Source organism: Stigmatopora nigra, chromosome 3 (genome assembly GCF_051989575.1).
Source record: "Stigmatopora nigra isolate UIUO_SnigA chromosome 3, RoL_Snig_1.1, whole genome shotgun sequence".
Lineage (NCBI taxonomy): Eukaryota > Metazoa > Chordata > Actinopteri > Syngnathiformes > Syngnathidae > Stigmatopora > Stigmatopora nigra.
This window is the reverse complement of record NC_135510.1, coordinates 18,965,880-18,983,480: the sequence shown is the minus strand read 5'-3', so window position 1 is coordinate 18,983,480 and position 17,601 is coordinate 18,965,880. Positions and strand designations below refer to the sequence as shown.

Genomic DNA, 17,601 nt, shown 5'->3' with positions numbered 1-17,601 from the left:
AGACGCTAAATTTATCTTCCTTATTATTAGTTTACAAATTCCCACTTTCATCGAAAGGGTTAACGTTGATCCGAGTTAATAGTTGAGGCAAACAATGTGTAATACTACTTCCGGGAAGTAGGGGGCTATCGCGCGCCATGTCGCTGCTGGTAAACAAAGACCGATAGCTTAGCATGACGTAAGACGTTCGCGCGCAGTGACGTGTCAGCCGGGAGCCATTTTGAAATCGGGTACCGACTGAGCCACATTTCGACGGAGCTAGCCGTTCCGAAAGCTGCCGTTAGCCCGAAGTCCGCTCCACCAAGACAAAAAAAGACTTCAACATGTCGACGGGCGACTTTCAAAACAAATACACCTCCTTTATGGAGGGGGTGGTAAAAAGTACCATTGCGGAAACCACCAAACTTTTTGAAACGCTAGTAGACGAATTGAAAGAGGAATTAGCCAAGGTGAAGACGGAGAACGAGGCCCTAAAAACAACATGCCGAAAAATGGAGGATGTAATCAGCAAATGGGAAAACCCCAAAGGGCAGAACGCCGCCGTACAATGTGGTGAGTTTGAACGCGAACCACTTGGTTTTTTGGGGGCAACCTTTTTCTCCCCCTTAAATGTGGCCTCAACGCCCTTTGTTCGACGGCTGCTCCGCTTCGGTCCAATCCGAAGTCACATGCGGTTTTAAACTTTGTCACCGAACGGAAACGGTTAGCCCGTACTACTCGCGGCTTTGGTAATACCTAGCCTATAACTGAACAATAACAGAAACGCTTTTCTACCGTATTCATTCGAAAAGTTGTATTAAAGTATAATTATATAAAAGTATAATCCTGCGAAGTGGTTCGGAAGATGATTTTGAAAAATGCTTAGTTTGGGTGTGTATTTTTGTAAGAAATTGTTTAAAAAATTAAACAATTAAACATACACATTTATGCAATGGCCCTTCCTGTTTCACTTTTTTAAACATTCTTTTTCAGTAAATAAACAATCTGCTTCTAATTTGCAACATTTTTATATATAATACATATATAGTTTAATTTTTACTAATGTAAACCACCTGGACAACCATGGACAAAGTTTGGGTCAGAATTCGGACTCATTAGGGTTGAATCTAAAAAAAAAAAAAGAATTTTGGAAGGTCTGCAACCTTTACATCTAGCATAGAAATGGCTCAGAATTTAAGAAAAATAAAACTATGCCAAAAGAGGAGCATGGTGGTGGTAGTTTTTATGGTCTGGGGCTGCTTTGCTACCTCAGGACCTGGACCATTTGCTGTGGTCTTCGCATGAACTAAAAAATCCAGGAGGAGACTCCTAGGCCACTAATTGTAGCCCAAAACCAGAGGTGTACTTTGAGTAAGTTGCAGTACAATCATCTGAAACACTAGCAAGTCCACCAAGTGTGCCAAACAAAGTTGCCAAGTCCGTCTTTATATAAATCCATTGGAGACAATGTGGTTTGACTGGTTAAAAAAACTTGTGATGGTCTGGGGCTGCTTTGCTACCGAAGGACCTGGACCACTGGTTGTGGTCTTTCCAAGAACCAGAAAATTCTAGAGGAGTCGATCATTGAAATCACATGGAGATTATAAACTCAGTTCATCAGAGTTGAAACACCCCGGTGGGTGGATCCCGAGACTCCCATTTGAGAGGTGTTGCTGTTCTTGGGTTGTCTTGACCAACACGTCTCTGCAACATCGGGGATTGTGCAGTCCGAGGTTATGACCAATAGGTTTGTTTTTTGCTAATCTGGTGGTCCCAAACCTCCCTGCAAAGGTCTATACGGTTACTGGACCTAAGGGTCCGTTGGGAAGTCAAATCTTAGATACAGAAGGAGCAGTGTAGTATTCTTCCTGGTCGGGGAACAGTGGATCAGGTCTAAATCCTTAGCTGAGTACTTAGGAACTCGCCCAACTAGTCTAGATGTCTTTTGTGGACTTAAAAAGGGTGGTAAACTCTGGTAGTATGGGTTTTGGAGACCATGATGCTGTTCTCTACCTGTATGCCTGTTGTCAAGAATTTGACTCTCACAGGAACAGTTCTAAGAGTCTTGTTAAGGAGTCAGAGAAACCCCTGGTTTGCTCAGTTTTGATGTTTTCTGAGGATGGGCAGCCCACTGGTGTTCAAATACATTCCGGTCTGGGGAGTATGGCAATGGTCTTCCTTTCTTCGCAATGTCCTTCAATAATAAATCTTATTCACCTTAAGTTCATTTTCTAATGTCGGTTTTAGCACTTTTGGTCACATGAACGGTGGGTGGGGCCAAAGAGAAGGTCATCCTCTGGGTTTGGAAACACACTTTCACTGTTCAGTTTACAATAAAATCAATGGATTTGAACTTGTTGTTTTGTACTTTTGGTAGGTGACCGACATACTTTGCTCTGGCATGTTCAGTTTTTCACCTGACCCACATTTGTTGTCCTGAAACGAAGGCTAGACTCAACCAAAGGAGACCCGTTTGGTGCTATTAAGGATCAACAAGACTCCCTTGTAGTCATTTCAAATTAAAAGCCACTGACCAGGAGTTGTCCTTACTTGTATTCAAGTTGGAGTTTTTTCAGGTCTTTGACTTTGTACAAATGTTTCCACAGAACTTAATCCTGGACAAGTTGTGCCGGTGCAGCAAGAAGTACAGCCACCCAAAGAACAGAAAATTTTATACGTGTTTTTCAACAACCCTGGCACTGCAACACAAGAAACTTCAAACCTCGCCGCGTTACCTTCAAACCATCAGGTAAGTGGGCTTGATCTATTTACTGTCCCAGGTGTCTCTTTACCGCCGTAACTACAGGGTTCTCGGGATTGATCCCTGGGGAACTCCACTGTGTTTTTGCTTGGTAAACCAAATTAGCTTGAAGTTGAACTCGAACTAAGACTAGTGTCTTGGGACGTCCCCAATTAATGGTGTATTAAAGTTACATAGAGACTAGTCCCATGTCAATCCTGGTCTTCAAGCCGTTCATAACAAGTAGCTTCAGTGTTTAGTGTATATCTTGCGTTCTCTTCAAAGCTTCTGGTCTTGAGTGGTGGTGAGCTGGTCCTGTAGGGTTAGACCTGATCTGGTGAACGTGATAACTTTCCTTGGGGCAACCCATAGCTTGCTCTCTTGTACCTGGTTCACCGTTTTGGCCTTGTTTCCTGAAGATCTTTGCCAATTGGGCTGAGTTGAGTTCCTACTGAAGGGTTGCTGAAGGCCTACTGAATGAGACCGCCACTAAAACCAAAAACTTGGGTTGGCCTCAAAAGCTAGTCTGCTTGACCTGAACCTCTGTTGTGAAATGGTGCCATTTGAATTGACCATCATTTTTTCAGTTTCTTGCCATTGGTTGATTGTCCTCCCTCTTGTTTTGTTGTAAAGGTCCCTCAACCCGCTGTAACCAACCCTCAGATAGTGTATACAGTCACAGGTGAGAAGTTGCAACAGACTGAAAACATTGACAGGTTTACAACCTCCGTTGTCTTAGTCTTAAGTCTCTTCTACTATTCCCTTCTTAGATCCACCTCCGGTCCCATCTTGTGAAGACGTGATAGGTTCTCAGGTTGAACAGCAATTATTAATCGAAGAGGTCAGAAGTTGTGACGATCAAGTCACCTCAGTTAGCCCCAGTTTGGAGAAGGCGCACTTTTCCCAGAACCAGTCCACAGAAACAATTCAGTACATGAAGTCACCTTCACCAGTAAACGATCAATTGCAAATGGCACCATGTGCTAATCAAAGATTAACTCCAAAAGTGACCCAACAGTTGGTGACCTCACATTTTCAACTTGCACCCGCTAAGGCACCGGTTCACAAGCCGAAATCACCCTGTATCTCTGTAACTGACCAGCGACGTTTACTTGAAGTACTCCAAAAAACTGGAGTACTACAAACCAAACCACCTCAAACCCAAAATACAAGTACTCACACAATCGCAGCACCGAATGTCAGTCCACTAGTACCCGCATTAAAGTCTCAACCGTCAGAGATGTCGCAAATTCGACTTTTGATACCAGTTCCCTGTTCGGCGGTCCACAAAGACGCCAAGAGGAAGCACATTGAAGCGGCCTTGAAGAAACAAGATGGACAACTAATCCTACAGGCCCCCGTGGCACATGTTCTCAAATGTACAACCAAACCAGGGAATGTACAAAATGTACAGCCAACGGAGAGCGTGAAAAACTTGCCAACTACTCCGAAGCAGGTACTTTGGTCCCCTTCAACTCACCCTAACGGTGGATCTCGGACTGAATCCCCTTCCCCGCAAACCATACCTCAACCGATAGCTCAACCGGTTGAGATAGACAGCAAAAACGGGTTGCTCCAAGATGCACTGCTACTCGTTGAAGCAATGGACCAGTCAAAGATTCGTACCTTACAGCAAGAAACGGTTCAAGACTGGTGCAGTGTTCCCGAAACTCCCTTACCCGTGGTTCCAACACCAACCCAGACATTACAGTCGCCACCTGCCGTTGAATTGTCAACAGACAAGGTGTCCTTTGTCACCGATGCTACTACATCCATTGAAGCCAAGTTTCCAATTGGACAAGTTCCTGAACCCCAGCAAAATCCAGGTACAGGGCCCCCAGAAGTAAAGACTGGACCGTCATCTACTGGTCCTGCGAGCCAACCACTGGAGCAGCCAGAGACTCCACCGGACCCGGAGACTGTACCCTCAAAAAACATTGTCTCGAACAAACCGCAACCCCCTCATCCACCATTGAAGTTTTGCCCTCTGTCCTCAAACCAGATCTCAGAGGTGGTGTCCACCGTTGCACAGTCCCAAAGTGACTGTACATCCCTGGCATCTGCATCTCTGGGGTCACCTCAAAGGGAAAAGAATGTGCCCACCACGCCAACCCCTCCCCTTGTCACATCCGAACCAACGAATCAAAGTTCTCACCAGGGACCGCGCAAAAAAATAACGATCATCATTTGCAAGGGCTCGGAGAACGTGGCACGGCCGGCGCAAGTGTCTGAGACCCAGGGGGATCTTAGGCCAACACCCAGACCACCCATCACGGCCCCGGTGCAAGTATCCGAGACACAGGAGGACCTCACACCGGCACCCAGACCACCCGTCATGGCGCCATCGCAAGAACAAGACACAAGCGACTCCAACGAAAACCAAACGGCGCCGTCTCAGGAACAAAACACGAACGCCTCCGACGAAAAGCCAACTGTTCCAGTGCAAGTGTCTGAGACACAGGCAGATCTTACACCAGCACCCGTACAGCCCATCACGGCGCCATCTCAAGAACAAAACACAAACGACTCCAACGAAAACCAAACGGCGCCGTCTCAGGAACAAGACACGGACACCAACGAATACCAAATGGCGCCATTGCCCGAAGAAATGTCCCTGGATTCCCCTACACCGGTATACCCACAACTGGAATGTTCCTCAGAGGAGTTGGTCATTAGCGAAATAGTTCCCGAGGAAAAGCCCGCCATCTTGGAACCGGAGAACGTACTGGGAGACCGTTTGCCGCTCATCCCGGTCATCAGGCTGAAAAGACTGGCTAGCTTAGCTTTTTCTCCCGAATTGAGTTTGCAGTCGCTAGAAAAAGTATCTCCAAGCGTCCTGTCAGAGGGACCCCCCAGCCCCCCGTCTTCCATCAGTGACCCAGGCTCAGAAACTTCACCTTGTCCAACAGAGGGCAGCCTTACCTTGTCTGGCCAACTTATTTTGGAAGAAAGTTCAGATGACTCCTTACTCCCAGAGGAGCCATCACCTTGCTCCACCCCAGAGGAGAAGATACCACCCACCAATTTGCTGGAATCTACATTTCCTTGTGTGTCTCAGCCAGTTTTGACAGAAACCAATCAATCTGAGCAGCAAGACCTTCCGGTTGCACCTGTCCAAGAAAGTGAAACTCCCACGTTGGGCACAGAAATGGTCATCGGGGAGGAGTGGGATTCTGTTCCTGCAAGTACCACCACTTCTTCAAGTCTGGAGCAGATAACAGACCTGGTCAAGGACTGGACTCCACAACCGGAAGTCCCACAGCCAGCCAAAACTAGCTTTCTTGCTCAGCTGGAAATGTCACCTGCACTCAACAAAATGGTAATGTGGAACCTTCTTTCTTAACACTGTAAACACATGTTAGAGTATGTAAATCACCATTAATAAAGTTGCTGTAATAACAATTTTCTCAGCTATAAGAAATAATAAACCTAAGCTACCTTTTACCCTATCCAAATTTTTTTCATTAAACATGCTTTTTATATTCCAATCAATGTTGATCCATTGTAAAATGGAACATTACCCCTGAAACAACTACTTACAACATTAATATTAAATGTTTTTCTCAATGTTCCAAGATGCAGAACTTTTTTCACCAACAATTAAAATGTATCTTACAAAAAAAGACAAATGAAGAATGAAAATACCCAACCAGTACCCTTATACTACCACGTAATAACCAAGAATATCCGCGACCAGATGCTAGCAGGCTAATGTGGGAAACTGATTCTAGATCTGATCAATTATCTTTTTTTAACAATCGTTTATTTGTTCTTAGGCGCCATCTGTACTGCAATTAATGTTATTCCCAGCACCAAGCATCCTCCAACTCTAACATTGTCTTTTGTTGTGTGCATTGACCAAAGCAGTCTGCAGGGACCCAAAGTCCGGGCGAAGGAACCAGTACCGATTGCAAGAGAAAATCACCCAGACTCTCCATTGCTACTCGTCTTCACCCCAAGAAAAAGTTGCTGGGTAAAAAAAGAAAGACAAAGGAGCCCCTGACAGAAAACCCCAAGAAAGCCAGACCTGACAACCAGAGAACCACCACCCAGCAAAAGTCCATTTCAGTTCCTACAAATACAAGCAGTCCCTCGAGTCCCCCTAGACCAAAAACTAAAGTAGAAGTACCCAAAGTAAGTACCAAGAATCAAGGGAGAGAAGAAATCCGTTCTCTTCTGATCGATCCGGTCCACATCAAGATCCGAACGCCAGTGGTTAGCCTTTATCGACTTCCTCTCAAAGTCCACATGGACAGAACCTTGATCTCCGCCATACTGCCCCGAAATGGCGTCCATTACGGAAACTTAAGCCTACCCAGAGGCCTAAAGATTCCAGAAAAATCTCAGAGGGAAGCTAGTGGTGCAAGAAAACCGTTGAAGTCTTCAGGAGGTCGAAAATTAAATGCAAAAACTGGTACGGCTCATGTAGAAAAGAAGGAATTATACAAGCAGAAGCGGTCTACACCCGAAACCAGTTCTGGAAATCGTAACAGGAGTCTTGGCGCCGATACAAGCCGAGATAGAGTTGCAGTACCTTCGTCAAAGATTTTTCGAAAAGGGAAGACTCTGAAGGAAGTTAAAACCACCACGGTGTCTCTCAGGTCCAATAAGGATTACAGTCGACGTGAGACTCGGTCTCTCTCCGTTAAAGTGGGATCCAGTTTCAAAAAGAAACATCGTCTACAAGGCCAGTCCACCCCCAAAAAGATGGCGCCTAGTCTGAGGAAAAACTTGAGGAAATTGTTCAGCACCTCCGAAGAATCCGAATCGGAATCCAGTCCTGTTAAAGATTACACCAGTTCCAGAAAATCCCAATTAGCAGCCAAGTCCAGCTCCCTTAAAAATCTTACCACGACCAAAAAGTCTAAATTAGCATCCACCAGTCAGATTCGGAACTTTGGCAGTCCAGTTAGATCCCAGTTAAAAGATTTTGGTGGAATAGAAAATGATGCCAGTCCCTCATGGTCACCTGATGTCAGTCTGGAAGAATACAGTTCTGGTGAATATGTGACAAGTCCCACTAAGTCCCGATTCCTGGCTGTTGGTCAGAACCAATCCAGGTCTTTTAAAAACCTTGCCAGTTCCAAAAAGTCTCCTCTACCAGGCGTCAGTCACAAAGAATCCAGTTCTGTTAAAAATGGGACCATTTCCAGAAAGTATCCTTTCGCAGATGTCAGTCAGAAAAAATCCAGTAGTCTTAAAAATGTTTCCAGTCTGAAAAAGTCCAAATTACCAGTTGTCAGTCCAAGAGATTCCAGTTCTGTTAAAAACGTTGCCAGTTCCCAAAAACCAGCAATCCGCCAGAAGGAATCCAGTAGTCTTAAAAATATGACCAGTCCCCAAAGATCCCAATTATCAGTTACCAGTCAGAGAGAATCCAGTTCTGCTAAAAACATGACCAGTTTCAAAAAGTCCTCTTTACAAGTTGTTAGCCAGAAAAGATCCAGTCATGCTAATAACGTTAGCATTCCCAAATTGCATACCATTAGCCAGACACAATCCAGTTGTTCTAAACTAATTTCCAGTCCCAAAAGACTTAAATCCCAACCCATTAGCCACAAACAATCCAGTCGTGGTAAAACCGTTGCCAGATCGCCAAAACCACACTCACCAGAGACCAGTCGTAAAGATTTCGGTTCTGTCCAAAAGCTTAAAATTGCCCAAAAATCCCCTTTGGCATCTACCAGTAAGAAAGAATCCAGTTGTCTCAAAAAGTCTCAATCTTCCGCCTTTGATCCAAAAGAATCAAGTTCTGTTAAAAAGGTCTGCGGTCTCAAAAGACCCCGAACAGCAGAGTCCAGTTCCTTGGAATACGTCGTCAGTTCGCAAAGATTCTACATTCCACCCGTCAACCCTCTTTTATATAAAGTCATACCCATGAGCCAATTACTAGACAGCAAACCCGACGACCCTTCCCAATCCAAAAAACCCCAATCACCTCCAAACTCCCCCAAAGCGGGAACCTCCAGTTCTTCGAAGGGGGCGGAGCTCCAGAAACGACGACCTGACCCTCCAATGGCCAAAACCGCCGCCCCCCCGCCGGCCAAGGCGGCAAAAACTGGCGAATCCGACAAAACTCCCACCAAGCCCCCCAAAACCCCCAGATGCCGCAAAAGGCCGATCAGTGCCAAGAAGCTGCTAAGACCTCCGAGACCGCCGACCCCGCCGGCCCCCGTGAAATGGGAATCAGAGTCCAACGGCGGCTACGAACTCCCAAAACCGGGACAACCTCTCCTCAGGAACCAGTGCGGCTATTGCGGGCGAGTCCTGAGTGGCGGTTGCGCCTTGGAGAGCCACGTTAGCCTCCATACGGGCTACCGACCCTACCGCTGCGTCATGTGCGGCAAGACCTTCCCCGACGGTAAAGGTCTTCGGCGCCACGCCCGGGTTCACAGTACCGGGCGAATGCACATCTGCCAGCAGTGCGGCAAGGGTTTTGTCTACGGTTTTGGTCTCACCAAACACGTCCAAATGGTCCACGGTAAGATCAAGCCTTTCGTCTGCCAGATTTGCAACAAGTCTTTCTTCACCAAGCGGGACGTAGAGACCCACATCCGGGTCCACACAGGAGAGAGACCATTCGGCTGCCACCTATGCGAGAAACGCTTCATGCGGCGAATGGAGCTAAACATACATATGCGTTGGCATCGTGGCGAGAAGAGACACTGGTGTCCGTATTGTGGTAAAGGTTTTCTGGACCAGAACAACTTGAAGAGACATAAGTACATCCATACGGGAGAGAAACCACACTCCTGCCCCCACTGCCCCAAACACTTTACTCAGTCGGGGCACCTGAAAAAACATGTGAAAAATGTACATAAGACGGCGGCGGAGTGAGCAGTTGGTTGACTCACGTTTTTTTTTTTGTTGTATAGTCTTAATTTGGTTTGTTTACTTTGTGGAGGAAATGAGATGAAAGGGGGAGATATGAAATGTGACGCTTGTACTTGTCGGACGGACGTTGTGACTGGATTAAAATAAGCAATTATATTTGAATTTGGCTTTTTGCTTTGTTTTGGAAATGTTCGCTGGGAGGAATTGCATGGTTTTCCTAGTCAGGGAATTGGTTAGAAAAACCATAGACTTGCCCAAAATGCTATCATTTTGGGCTCTTTAATCTTAAGCATTTAGATTTGCATTTTCCCCTTTGTTTTTTGGGGTCGCAATTATGTATGTGCATAATTATCAAGAGGATAAGAAAATTACTTAAAAAAAACAACTAAACTTTGTAAAAATCTGCTGGTATTCAGAAAGGATAAATAGCGACTCAGATAATTTGCCATAACTTTCCAATCGCCTAAAAAAACAAGGTTAACTTAAAATGGAAGTTGAGACTTATTTCAGTTTTCTTCCAAAAGTGCATTTTCTTATTTCACACATAACTCTTCAAAGTCCATTTTAAAAGCAAGCAACATCTCAGGGTGAATTCCTATATGTGACGAAATGTAAAAAAGACATTCGAGAAAAGTATTTTTGAACCAGCTGATACAGTCATGTCAATAAATTCAAAACATTCGCGTTACGTCAATAAGCGCACATGGAATTGTGGGATATCAGAGTCAAGTTTGTCCTAGTCGCCTTGCCGTAGTGTCAATTTACGGCAGGGCAAGTTTTCATGACAAAACACATCATCTCTTTTGCACAAAATGTTACTATAAGATCACAACGTCGACGTGGACGTACACCAGACCGAACAAGACCAAAATCACTCCCGCAACAAGGTTATTGCATTGTATAACGTCGCGTATTGAGAGGATGAATTAGCCTAGCTAGCTAGCTTGTCGCTAACAAAGAACGCTCCGGTTCATTGCGCCGCTTGTCGAAACTCGAGCGAGAGGAGAAATGATCGCGATTCTCCTCGAAAAATGTGCACGAGGAAGACAGAGGACTACGAGGAGAAACTTATTGGAACTGAAGAGCAGAAACGGACATTAGTCGAGGCGATTTTGGAGCGAGCAGGTAGGGGGTTTCTTCCTGTGTTTTGACCTGCGCTTCTTGATTTCAAAGGGCAATTGGTTGGATTTTGGACTTATTTTGCGTGCCGGGGGCAAAATATTGGACACAAGTAAATAAGATAAATGACGAGAAAATGTTCTGTGTCCACTAGTGGACAGTTCAGATTGCATTTGATGCAAATTCCTATTTTGTCTCGTATTAGTCTATGAATCCAGAAGTGAATCGGGTGCTATTTTAAACGTGCTTTGGTAAAAACGCATGTTATCTATCTGTTTTGCTTATGGCATGCTAGTTATTGAGCTTGTCTTATTCCATCCCTAGACGTCAGTGAAGACCACCTAAGTCCAGACCACCCCCACATTAAGGAGGAAGAGGAGGAAGAACCTCTAGACACAAAAAAGGAAGAAGAGTCAGAGACCTCCCACATCAAGGAAGAAGAAGATGAAGAAGAGGACAACATCCCTGAGTTTCCATTGATTTTGCTGAAAAGTGAAGACGATGGAGATAAAGATGAGGAGAAGGAAGGGGCAGAGCCCCCAAGCAGCAGTAGCTCTAGTCAAGGCGTGGCCACGGAACAATCGGGCGGTCTCTTGGCGCCACTCTCGGATAGCGACGACTTCACTTCGGCGTCCGCCGATGACAGCGACTACGACGACAATGACTACCGACGCCCAAAAGACCGCGCGTCATGTGGCGTGGACAAAAAGCAGTGCAAGTGTTCCCAGTGTGGAAAAACTTTAAGTTCCAGGCGTGTTTTGAAGGAACACATGCGAATTCACACGGGAGAAAAACCGTTTGCCTGCTCCTTTTGCGGCCAGCAGTTCTCTTTCCGGGAAAATTTAAAAATTCACACGCGTACGCACACCGAGGAGAAACCTTTTATCTGCTCGGTGTGCGGCCGAGGTTTCACGCAGAAAACCAACTTGACCAAGCACACGCGAACGCACACCGAGGAGAAGCCCTTCGTCTGCTCGGCCTGCGGCAAGCAATTCACTCAAAAGACTAATTTGAAAGCGCACGCCAGGACGCACAGCGGGGAGAAACCTTTTGTCTGCCCCGTCTGCGGGCAAAAGTTCTCCGTCGGGGGGAACCTGAGACGACACATCAAAACGCACACCGGAGAGAAACCTTACGTCTGCTCGGTTTGCGACTTGCGATTCGCCACGAAGCCCAATTTAACGAGGCACGCGCGAACGCACCGCGAGGACAAACCCTACGCCTGCTCGTTTTGCGACAAACGCTTTGCCCTGAAGGCCAACCTGATCACGCACACCAGGACGCACACCGGACAAAAAACCTTTGCCTGCTCTGTCTGCGACAAACGATTCTGCGTCATGGGCAACCTCAAAAGACACGCCGTCACACACACTGGTGAGAAACCTTTTGCATGCTCCATTTGTGGCCAGAGAATGTCCACCAAGGCAAACTTGACCACGCACACCAGGAAACACACCGGGGAGAAACCATTCAGTTGTAGCGTGTGTGACAAACACTTTTTGAGCAAGGCCTACGTTAAGAGGCACAAATGTAGCGGAGAGAAATGCCACGGGGAAGAACTGAAGTTGTAAATGGAATGGACAGCCAGAGACATGTTGTCATATCAATAAAGTCAGTCGTAACAAAAAATCAATGTGGTGTACTGACTTATCCTAATAAAATACAATGAACAATTCATTCAATTTCCAAACTGCTTATCCTCACAAATGTGGCAGGGGTGCTGGAGCCCATCCCAGCCAACTATGGATACCCTGGATCGGTGGCCAGCCAATCGTGAGGCACAATGAGGAAAAAAAACGGGCCATATTTGCCCCCGGGCCACCACTTTGACACCCGTGATTTAGCCAAACATACATGTTTTGGGGTTGGGGGAGGGAACCGCACTCGCCAAAAACAACCCACACAAGCCCGGGGAGTATTTGCAAACTCCACACAGTGAAGACCAACCAGGATCGAACCCTCAACCTGAGAACTGCGAGTCTCGCACGCTAACCACTCATCCACCATAAACAATTCATTATAGAACAATTAATATTTTTCATTTTGCAACATAAGACATATATCTTTGTATTGATCACAACAGTATAAGTAAGTATAATTTTGTCAAATTTGCCCTATTAACGTTCATTACCACTGATGAGAAATTGTCTGTAACCTCAATAACGAACATTGCGACATTTGACCCCTCATCTCATCAAAGTGACATTTTTAGCATTCTTTTTCTCATATTAAACTTTTCATGTCAAAGTTAAAAGCCATCTACTCACCCACTTTTGCGGCTTGACCCAAAATGGCCGTCGTCGGACTCTAGTGTCCTTTCTTGGCATGAGCTGTTTCCTCCAAAATAAAACTTTGGGCTGCAAAAATCGGGCAAAGTGACAAAATAAACTCGACAACACAAACAGCACGGGATGGATAAAAGCAGCAAAATGTCCGACAACGTCACAAACATTTTGTGAAATGGGAAGAATGGTCTTGACGAGACAATTGGACGCACCTGGGAAGCAAACCGGAAATACGCAGCAGCTGAAACTAATCATCACATGGGGAAAATGCCCTAAAATAGAAAAACATGACAACAGCAATACCAAAAAATAAAAACTATCAGGATTAAAATCTTGCCGATAGAAAAAAAACAATAGTTTAAATACAAAAAATGTCATTTATTTCGTTTTTGAATTATTCTTTGTATTGTTTTCAAGTATATAAAAATACAAACTTTTATATTAAGGTGCATACTAGATATATTTGAATAAAATAGTTTTTTTTCTGGACAAACTCATATTTTGACTTCCATTGACGTCCAATCCGTTTTCAGTGCTGCTATCCCTCCAAGTCAAAAAGTTTGGACGTCTATTAGTGAAACTCACCGTTTAGCTCAAAACACAATTATAGAAAGATGAAATGATGTTTCTCCATTTTTCCTTCCATCTTGCCTCAAATTATCTTTGTCATCAACGACATTTTCTTATTAAAACAACAACATAGAAAATATATATTGAGGCTGTCAAATTAGTCAAATCTTGATATGAATACAATGGAAAAATACGAGTATAGTATTATAAGGGATATCCAGCTGTGGGGCTTTGCGCATGCGCAGTTTCGTGTCCACCTCTACCCACCGTCGTGTTCCGATTTACGATTCTTCAAGTTTGTTTAGTTTTTTTTTTTTTTTTTTGCAAACGCCCAAGCGTCGATAAAGGACGTCCATCTATGCGTAGCCGGACTCCAAAATAAAAACATTAGCCTATATTTGGCGTGCTTTAATACTCTTCTCGCTGTACGTCGATCCATTCATCACCGCCTAGCTTAGCTTTAGCTAAACCGCTAACAAAAGACGGCTTAGTTTTTAAATAAAAACCCAATTGGATTGTTGGCTGATGTTATCCGATACAAAGTGTCTTCAAGACTCGTGAAAGAGGAAGACAAGGGGGATCTTTGTGGGACAAAAGAAGAGCTACAACGTCATATTTTGGAAGCGGTTAGCAAGCAGTTAGCGGGTGAGTTGTAGTTGTTATTGGATTGGATCGGATAACTTTATTCGGGCCGAATTGTTGCAACCGTGCGCCTTTGGGGTTGTCCATACTCATTCTTTTTAAATTGGGGAAACGGTTTAGTTGGATTAACTCGAAACTCTACAGAATTAATTTAGTTTGGAAGTCCGTCGAGGCCTGGAAATGCTTGCAGATTAGGACAATGTTATCAGACTAGCAGCCCTTTTCTACCCCTCTGCAGATTCGTCATTAAATGAATCGCGTTCAACTTCGCGTCAAGCTTAAAAAAATAATAATAATAATAATAATAATAAATCTTGGAGCAGTTTTAATCAGGACAAGAAATCAATTTTAATTCGATTGGTTTTGAATATCAAGTGGTTTTGTTTTATATTATTTGATATATTGAAATAATGTTGTAACCTCAACTTGTTCACAATCAACGTTTGTAACCATCAATCTGTTTCAATGCCATTGACGTCCAATTAAGGTGGCGGGGGTGCTGGAGACAGACGGACAAGTCAGTTGCCAATCCATTCCTGTTTTTAAAATTCTTTTGAATCCATGTTCTACCCCAAGACCTGCCGTGTTCCTCTCAACCAAACTTGACTTTTTTTGTTTCTCCTACAGACATGAGGGAAGATCATTTTCTCAGCGCTCCGTCACCCCTGGAGATCATCCAGATTAAAGATGAAGAAGATGAGGATGAAATCACCCCGTTGATGGACGCCGAGGAATTTGACCTTTCGGCTTGGTTCTCAGACGACGACGACGACCAGGCCACGTCGCATTCTTCCGACTACGAGAACGACGTGGATGGGCAGCAAGAGTCCGAAAGTAATAAGATGGGCGAAGAGTTCAAATGTCCTCAGTGCGACAAGAGATTTTTCAAAAAGACTTCCCTGAAAATACACGTTAGTACACACAACGGAGACAAACCGTTCGCTTGCTCCGTTTGCGACAAGCGCTTCATGGAAAAGTCCGGCTTGCTCAGTCACACCCACACGCACACCGGAGAGAAACCTCTGGCCTGCTCGGTGGCCGGTCAGGCATTCGCCCAAAATGCGGGCTTGACCACACACACCAGGAAGCATACCATGGAGAAACCCTTTGTCTGCTTGCTGTGCGGCCGAGGTTACACCAATAAGGGAAACTTGACGCGGCACACGCGAAAGCACACGCGAACGCAGCCCGAGGAGAAACCCTTCGTCTGTTCGGCCTGCGGCAAGAAATTTACTCAAAAGACCAATTTGGAAGCGCACGTCAGGACGCACAGCGGGGAGAAACCCTACGCCTGCTCTATTTGCGACAAACGCTTCGCCGTGATGACCAACCTGATCGGGCACACCAGGAGACACACCGGGGAGAAACCATTCCGTTGCAGCGTGTGCGACAAACGTTTCCGCGTCATGGGCACCCTCCAAAGACACGCCGTCACGCACACCGGCCAGAAACCTTTTGCATGCTCCATTTGCGGCCAGAGAATGTCCACCAAGGCAAACTTGACCACACACACCAGGAAACATACCGGGGAGAAACCATTCAGTTGCGGCGTGTGTGACAAACACTTTTTGAGTGAGACATACGTTAAGAGGCACAAGTGTAGCGGAGAGAAATGTGACGGGGAAGAACTGAAATCGTAAATGGAATGGACAGCCAGAGACGTCCAATGTGTTGCCACATTTGAGCCCTCATCTCATCAAAGTGACATTTTTAGCATTCGTGGAAAATACATTTTCATTTTTTTTCATATTAAACTTTTCATGTCAAATTTAGTAGCCATCCACTTACCCACTTTTGCGGCTGGACCCAAAAAGGCCGTCGGTGGACTCCAGTGTCCTTTCTTGTCAAGAGCCGTTTCCTACAAATTCAAACTTTGAATGCAAAAATCGGGCAAAGTGACAAAACTTGTCCAGTTTCGTATGTAAAAAAAAAACAACCTACCATGTATGAAGATGCATACTCAATATTTTAACACCGGGGAAAAACCTTTCTCCTGCCCAATTTTGTGTGAAAAGCATCTCCCGAAAGTCCCAACTGACGACGCAATCTGGGGAAAAACCTTACGCCTGCTCACTCTGTGAGAAAATATTTTCCCGCAAGTCGCATTTAACGAGACACACGCACACACATAAAAGCTATATTGGCGTCAATTAAAATGATTAAAAACAGAAAAAACAATCCATAATAACACCTCAAAGTCAATTTGTTTGCATTGATGTCGCTGTCAGATAAACTCAACTCATTTTCTGAACCGCTTTATCCTCACAAAGGAAATGCAAAAGCTGGTAGTTGAGTAAAACATTTTGGCACGAGTTTATTTGGCATTTTCCAGAGGTGAATACAAACCAGCTGACTTTTTTGTCAACAAACTGGGTGCAGATTTAAAAAATAAATAAAAACATGCATCCTAAAAAGAGCCAAAAACAAACGGAGCTAGCTTAGCCTTGCATTTCGTGACAAAAAAAAGAATAAAATCAGCACTCTTTTGTTCCAAAAAGTGTCTTGTTTGTTTGTTTTGCAGGTCAGAAATGACGGAAGGGGAAAAGGTTAATATATTCAAAACCTGCGCACCAAGGGATCTTTTTGGGCCACAAAATTGTGCGCCACAGAACAAAATCAACAAACAAAAAGATGGCAATTTGATTCAAGTAAGGCAACTTTTTGAAAATAAATAAATGAAGAAAAAGTGAATTTTTGGGTTTTTCAAAATGTCCATCTCAAGTCATTCTATGACAAAAAAGTGGTATAATAAATACTGATGTTAAAATTCAGGCTCATTTTTTTGTATAAAAAAATGACAGCATGATTTTCTGGCTTGTTGTGGTTGGATGATTAAATTAAATAAAAAAATCACATTCAAGTTACTCAAGTTGTTTTTGAGAACAAAATATTTACAGCAAAAACAACTCCACCTCTAAAAAAACAACAAGAAGAAATCAAGGGTGAAAATGTGGCGACTCCTCCCATCCCCTAAAAACAGGACAAAATTTGAAAGAAAAGTGTATATTGTGACCACGTTCCCTTTTGTCATGTATTTTGGATCGCGTTCGTAACCGTGACGATACCCATGCGTATAAAAATAGACCTTTACAAAAAAGCCAAAGGGGCGGGGTCACGGCCGTCAGGGATTCGGTGTTTAAAAAAAAAATGGAAATAAAAACAAAAACAAAACACCACCACAAATCAACGAGTCATAGATATACGACTATAAATAGATCATATCAAGAATATACTGTACAATTTTGTGCCAAACATCTTCATTTTAAAGATGTTTAGCCAATGTACGCTTCCGGATTGAGAGAAACCCAGAACAAACATGGCCGCCAGCCTATCAAGGACCACAATGGAAAATTAGATGATTACATTATGTTAATTAAATGGTTTTATGTGTCAATATTTATTTGGAGTTCCATTTGTAATATGATTGAATTT

At 44.3% G+C, this 17,601-nt stretch overlaps 1 protein-coding gene across 1 annotated transcript; it reads left to right on the top strand.

Annotated features, from left to right (window-relative positions):
- The first annotated feature begins 178 nt into the window (after window positions 1–178).
- LOC144194704 (uncharacterized) lies at window positions 179–17,034 on the top strand. Its single transcript, XM_077713928.1, has 12 exons — window positions 179–552; window positions 2,586–2,728; window positions 3,353–3,401; window positions 3,490–6,038; window positions 6,584–9,552; window positions 9,595–9,604; window positions 10,513–10,678; window positions 10,997–12,239; window positions 13,491–13,515; window positions 14,019–14,172; window positions 14,657–14,686; window positions 14,797–17,034. Exons 1-12 carry the CDS (start codon window positions 324–326, stop codon window positions 15,807–15,809), a joined length of 8,580 nt encoding a protein of 2,859 aa, XP_077570054.1. The 5' UTR covers window positions 179–323; the 3' UTR covers window positions 15,810–17,034.
- The last annotated feature ends 567 nt before the right edge of the window (window positions 17,035–17,601 follow it).

What these genes read in the sequence shown, in the direction of transcription:
- LOC144194704 (XM_077713928.1), top strand. Translation starts at nt 324, where the DNA reads ATGTCGACGGGCGACTTTCAAAACAAATACACCTCCTTTATGGAGGGG. An exon ending in CGTTACCTTCAAACCATCAG is followed by an intron (nt 2,729 to 3,352) that starts GTAAGTGGGCTT and finishes TTTGTTGTAAAG; the next exon opens with GTCCCTCAACCCGCTGTAAC. An exon ending in GATAGTGTATACAGTCACAG is followed by an intron (nt 3,402 to 3,489) that starts GTGAGAAGTTGC and finishes TTCCCTTCTTAG; the next exon opens with ATCCACCTCCGGTCCCATCT.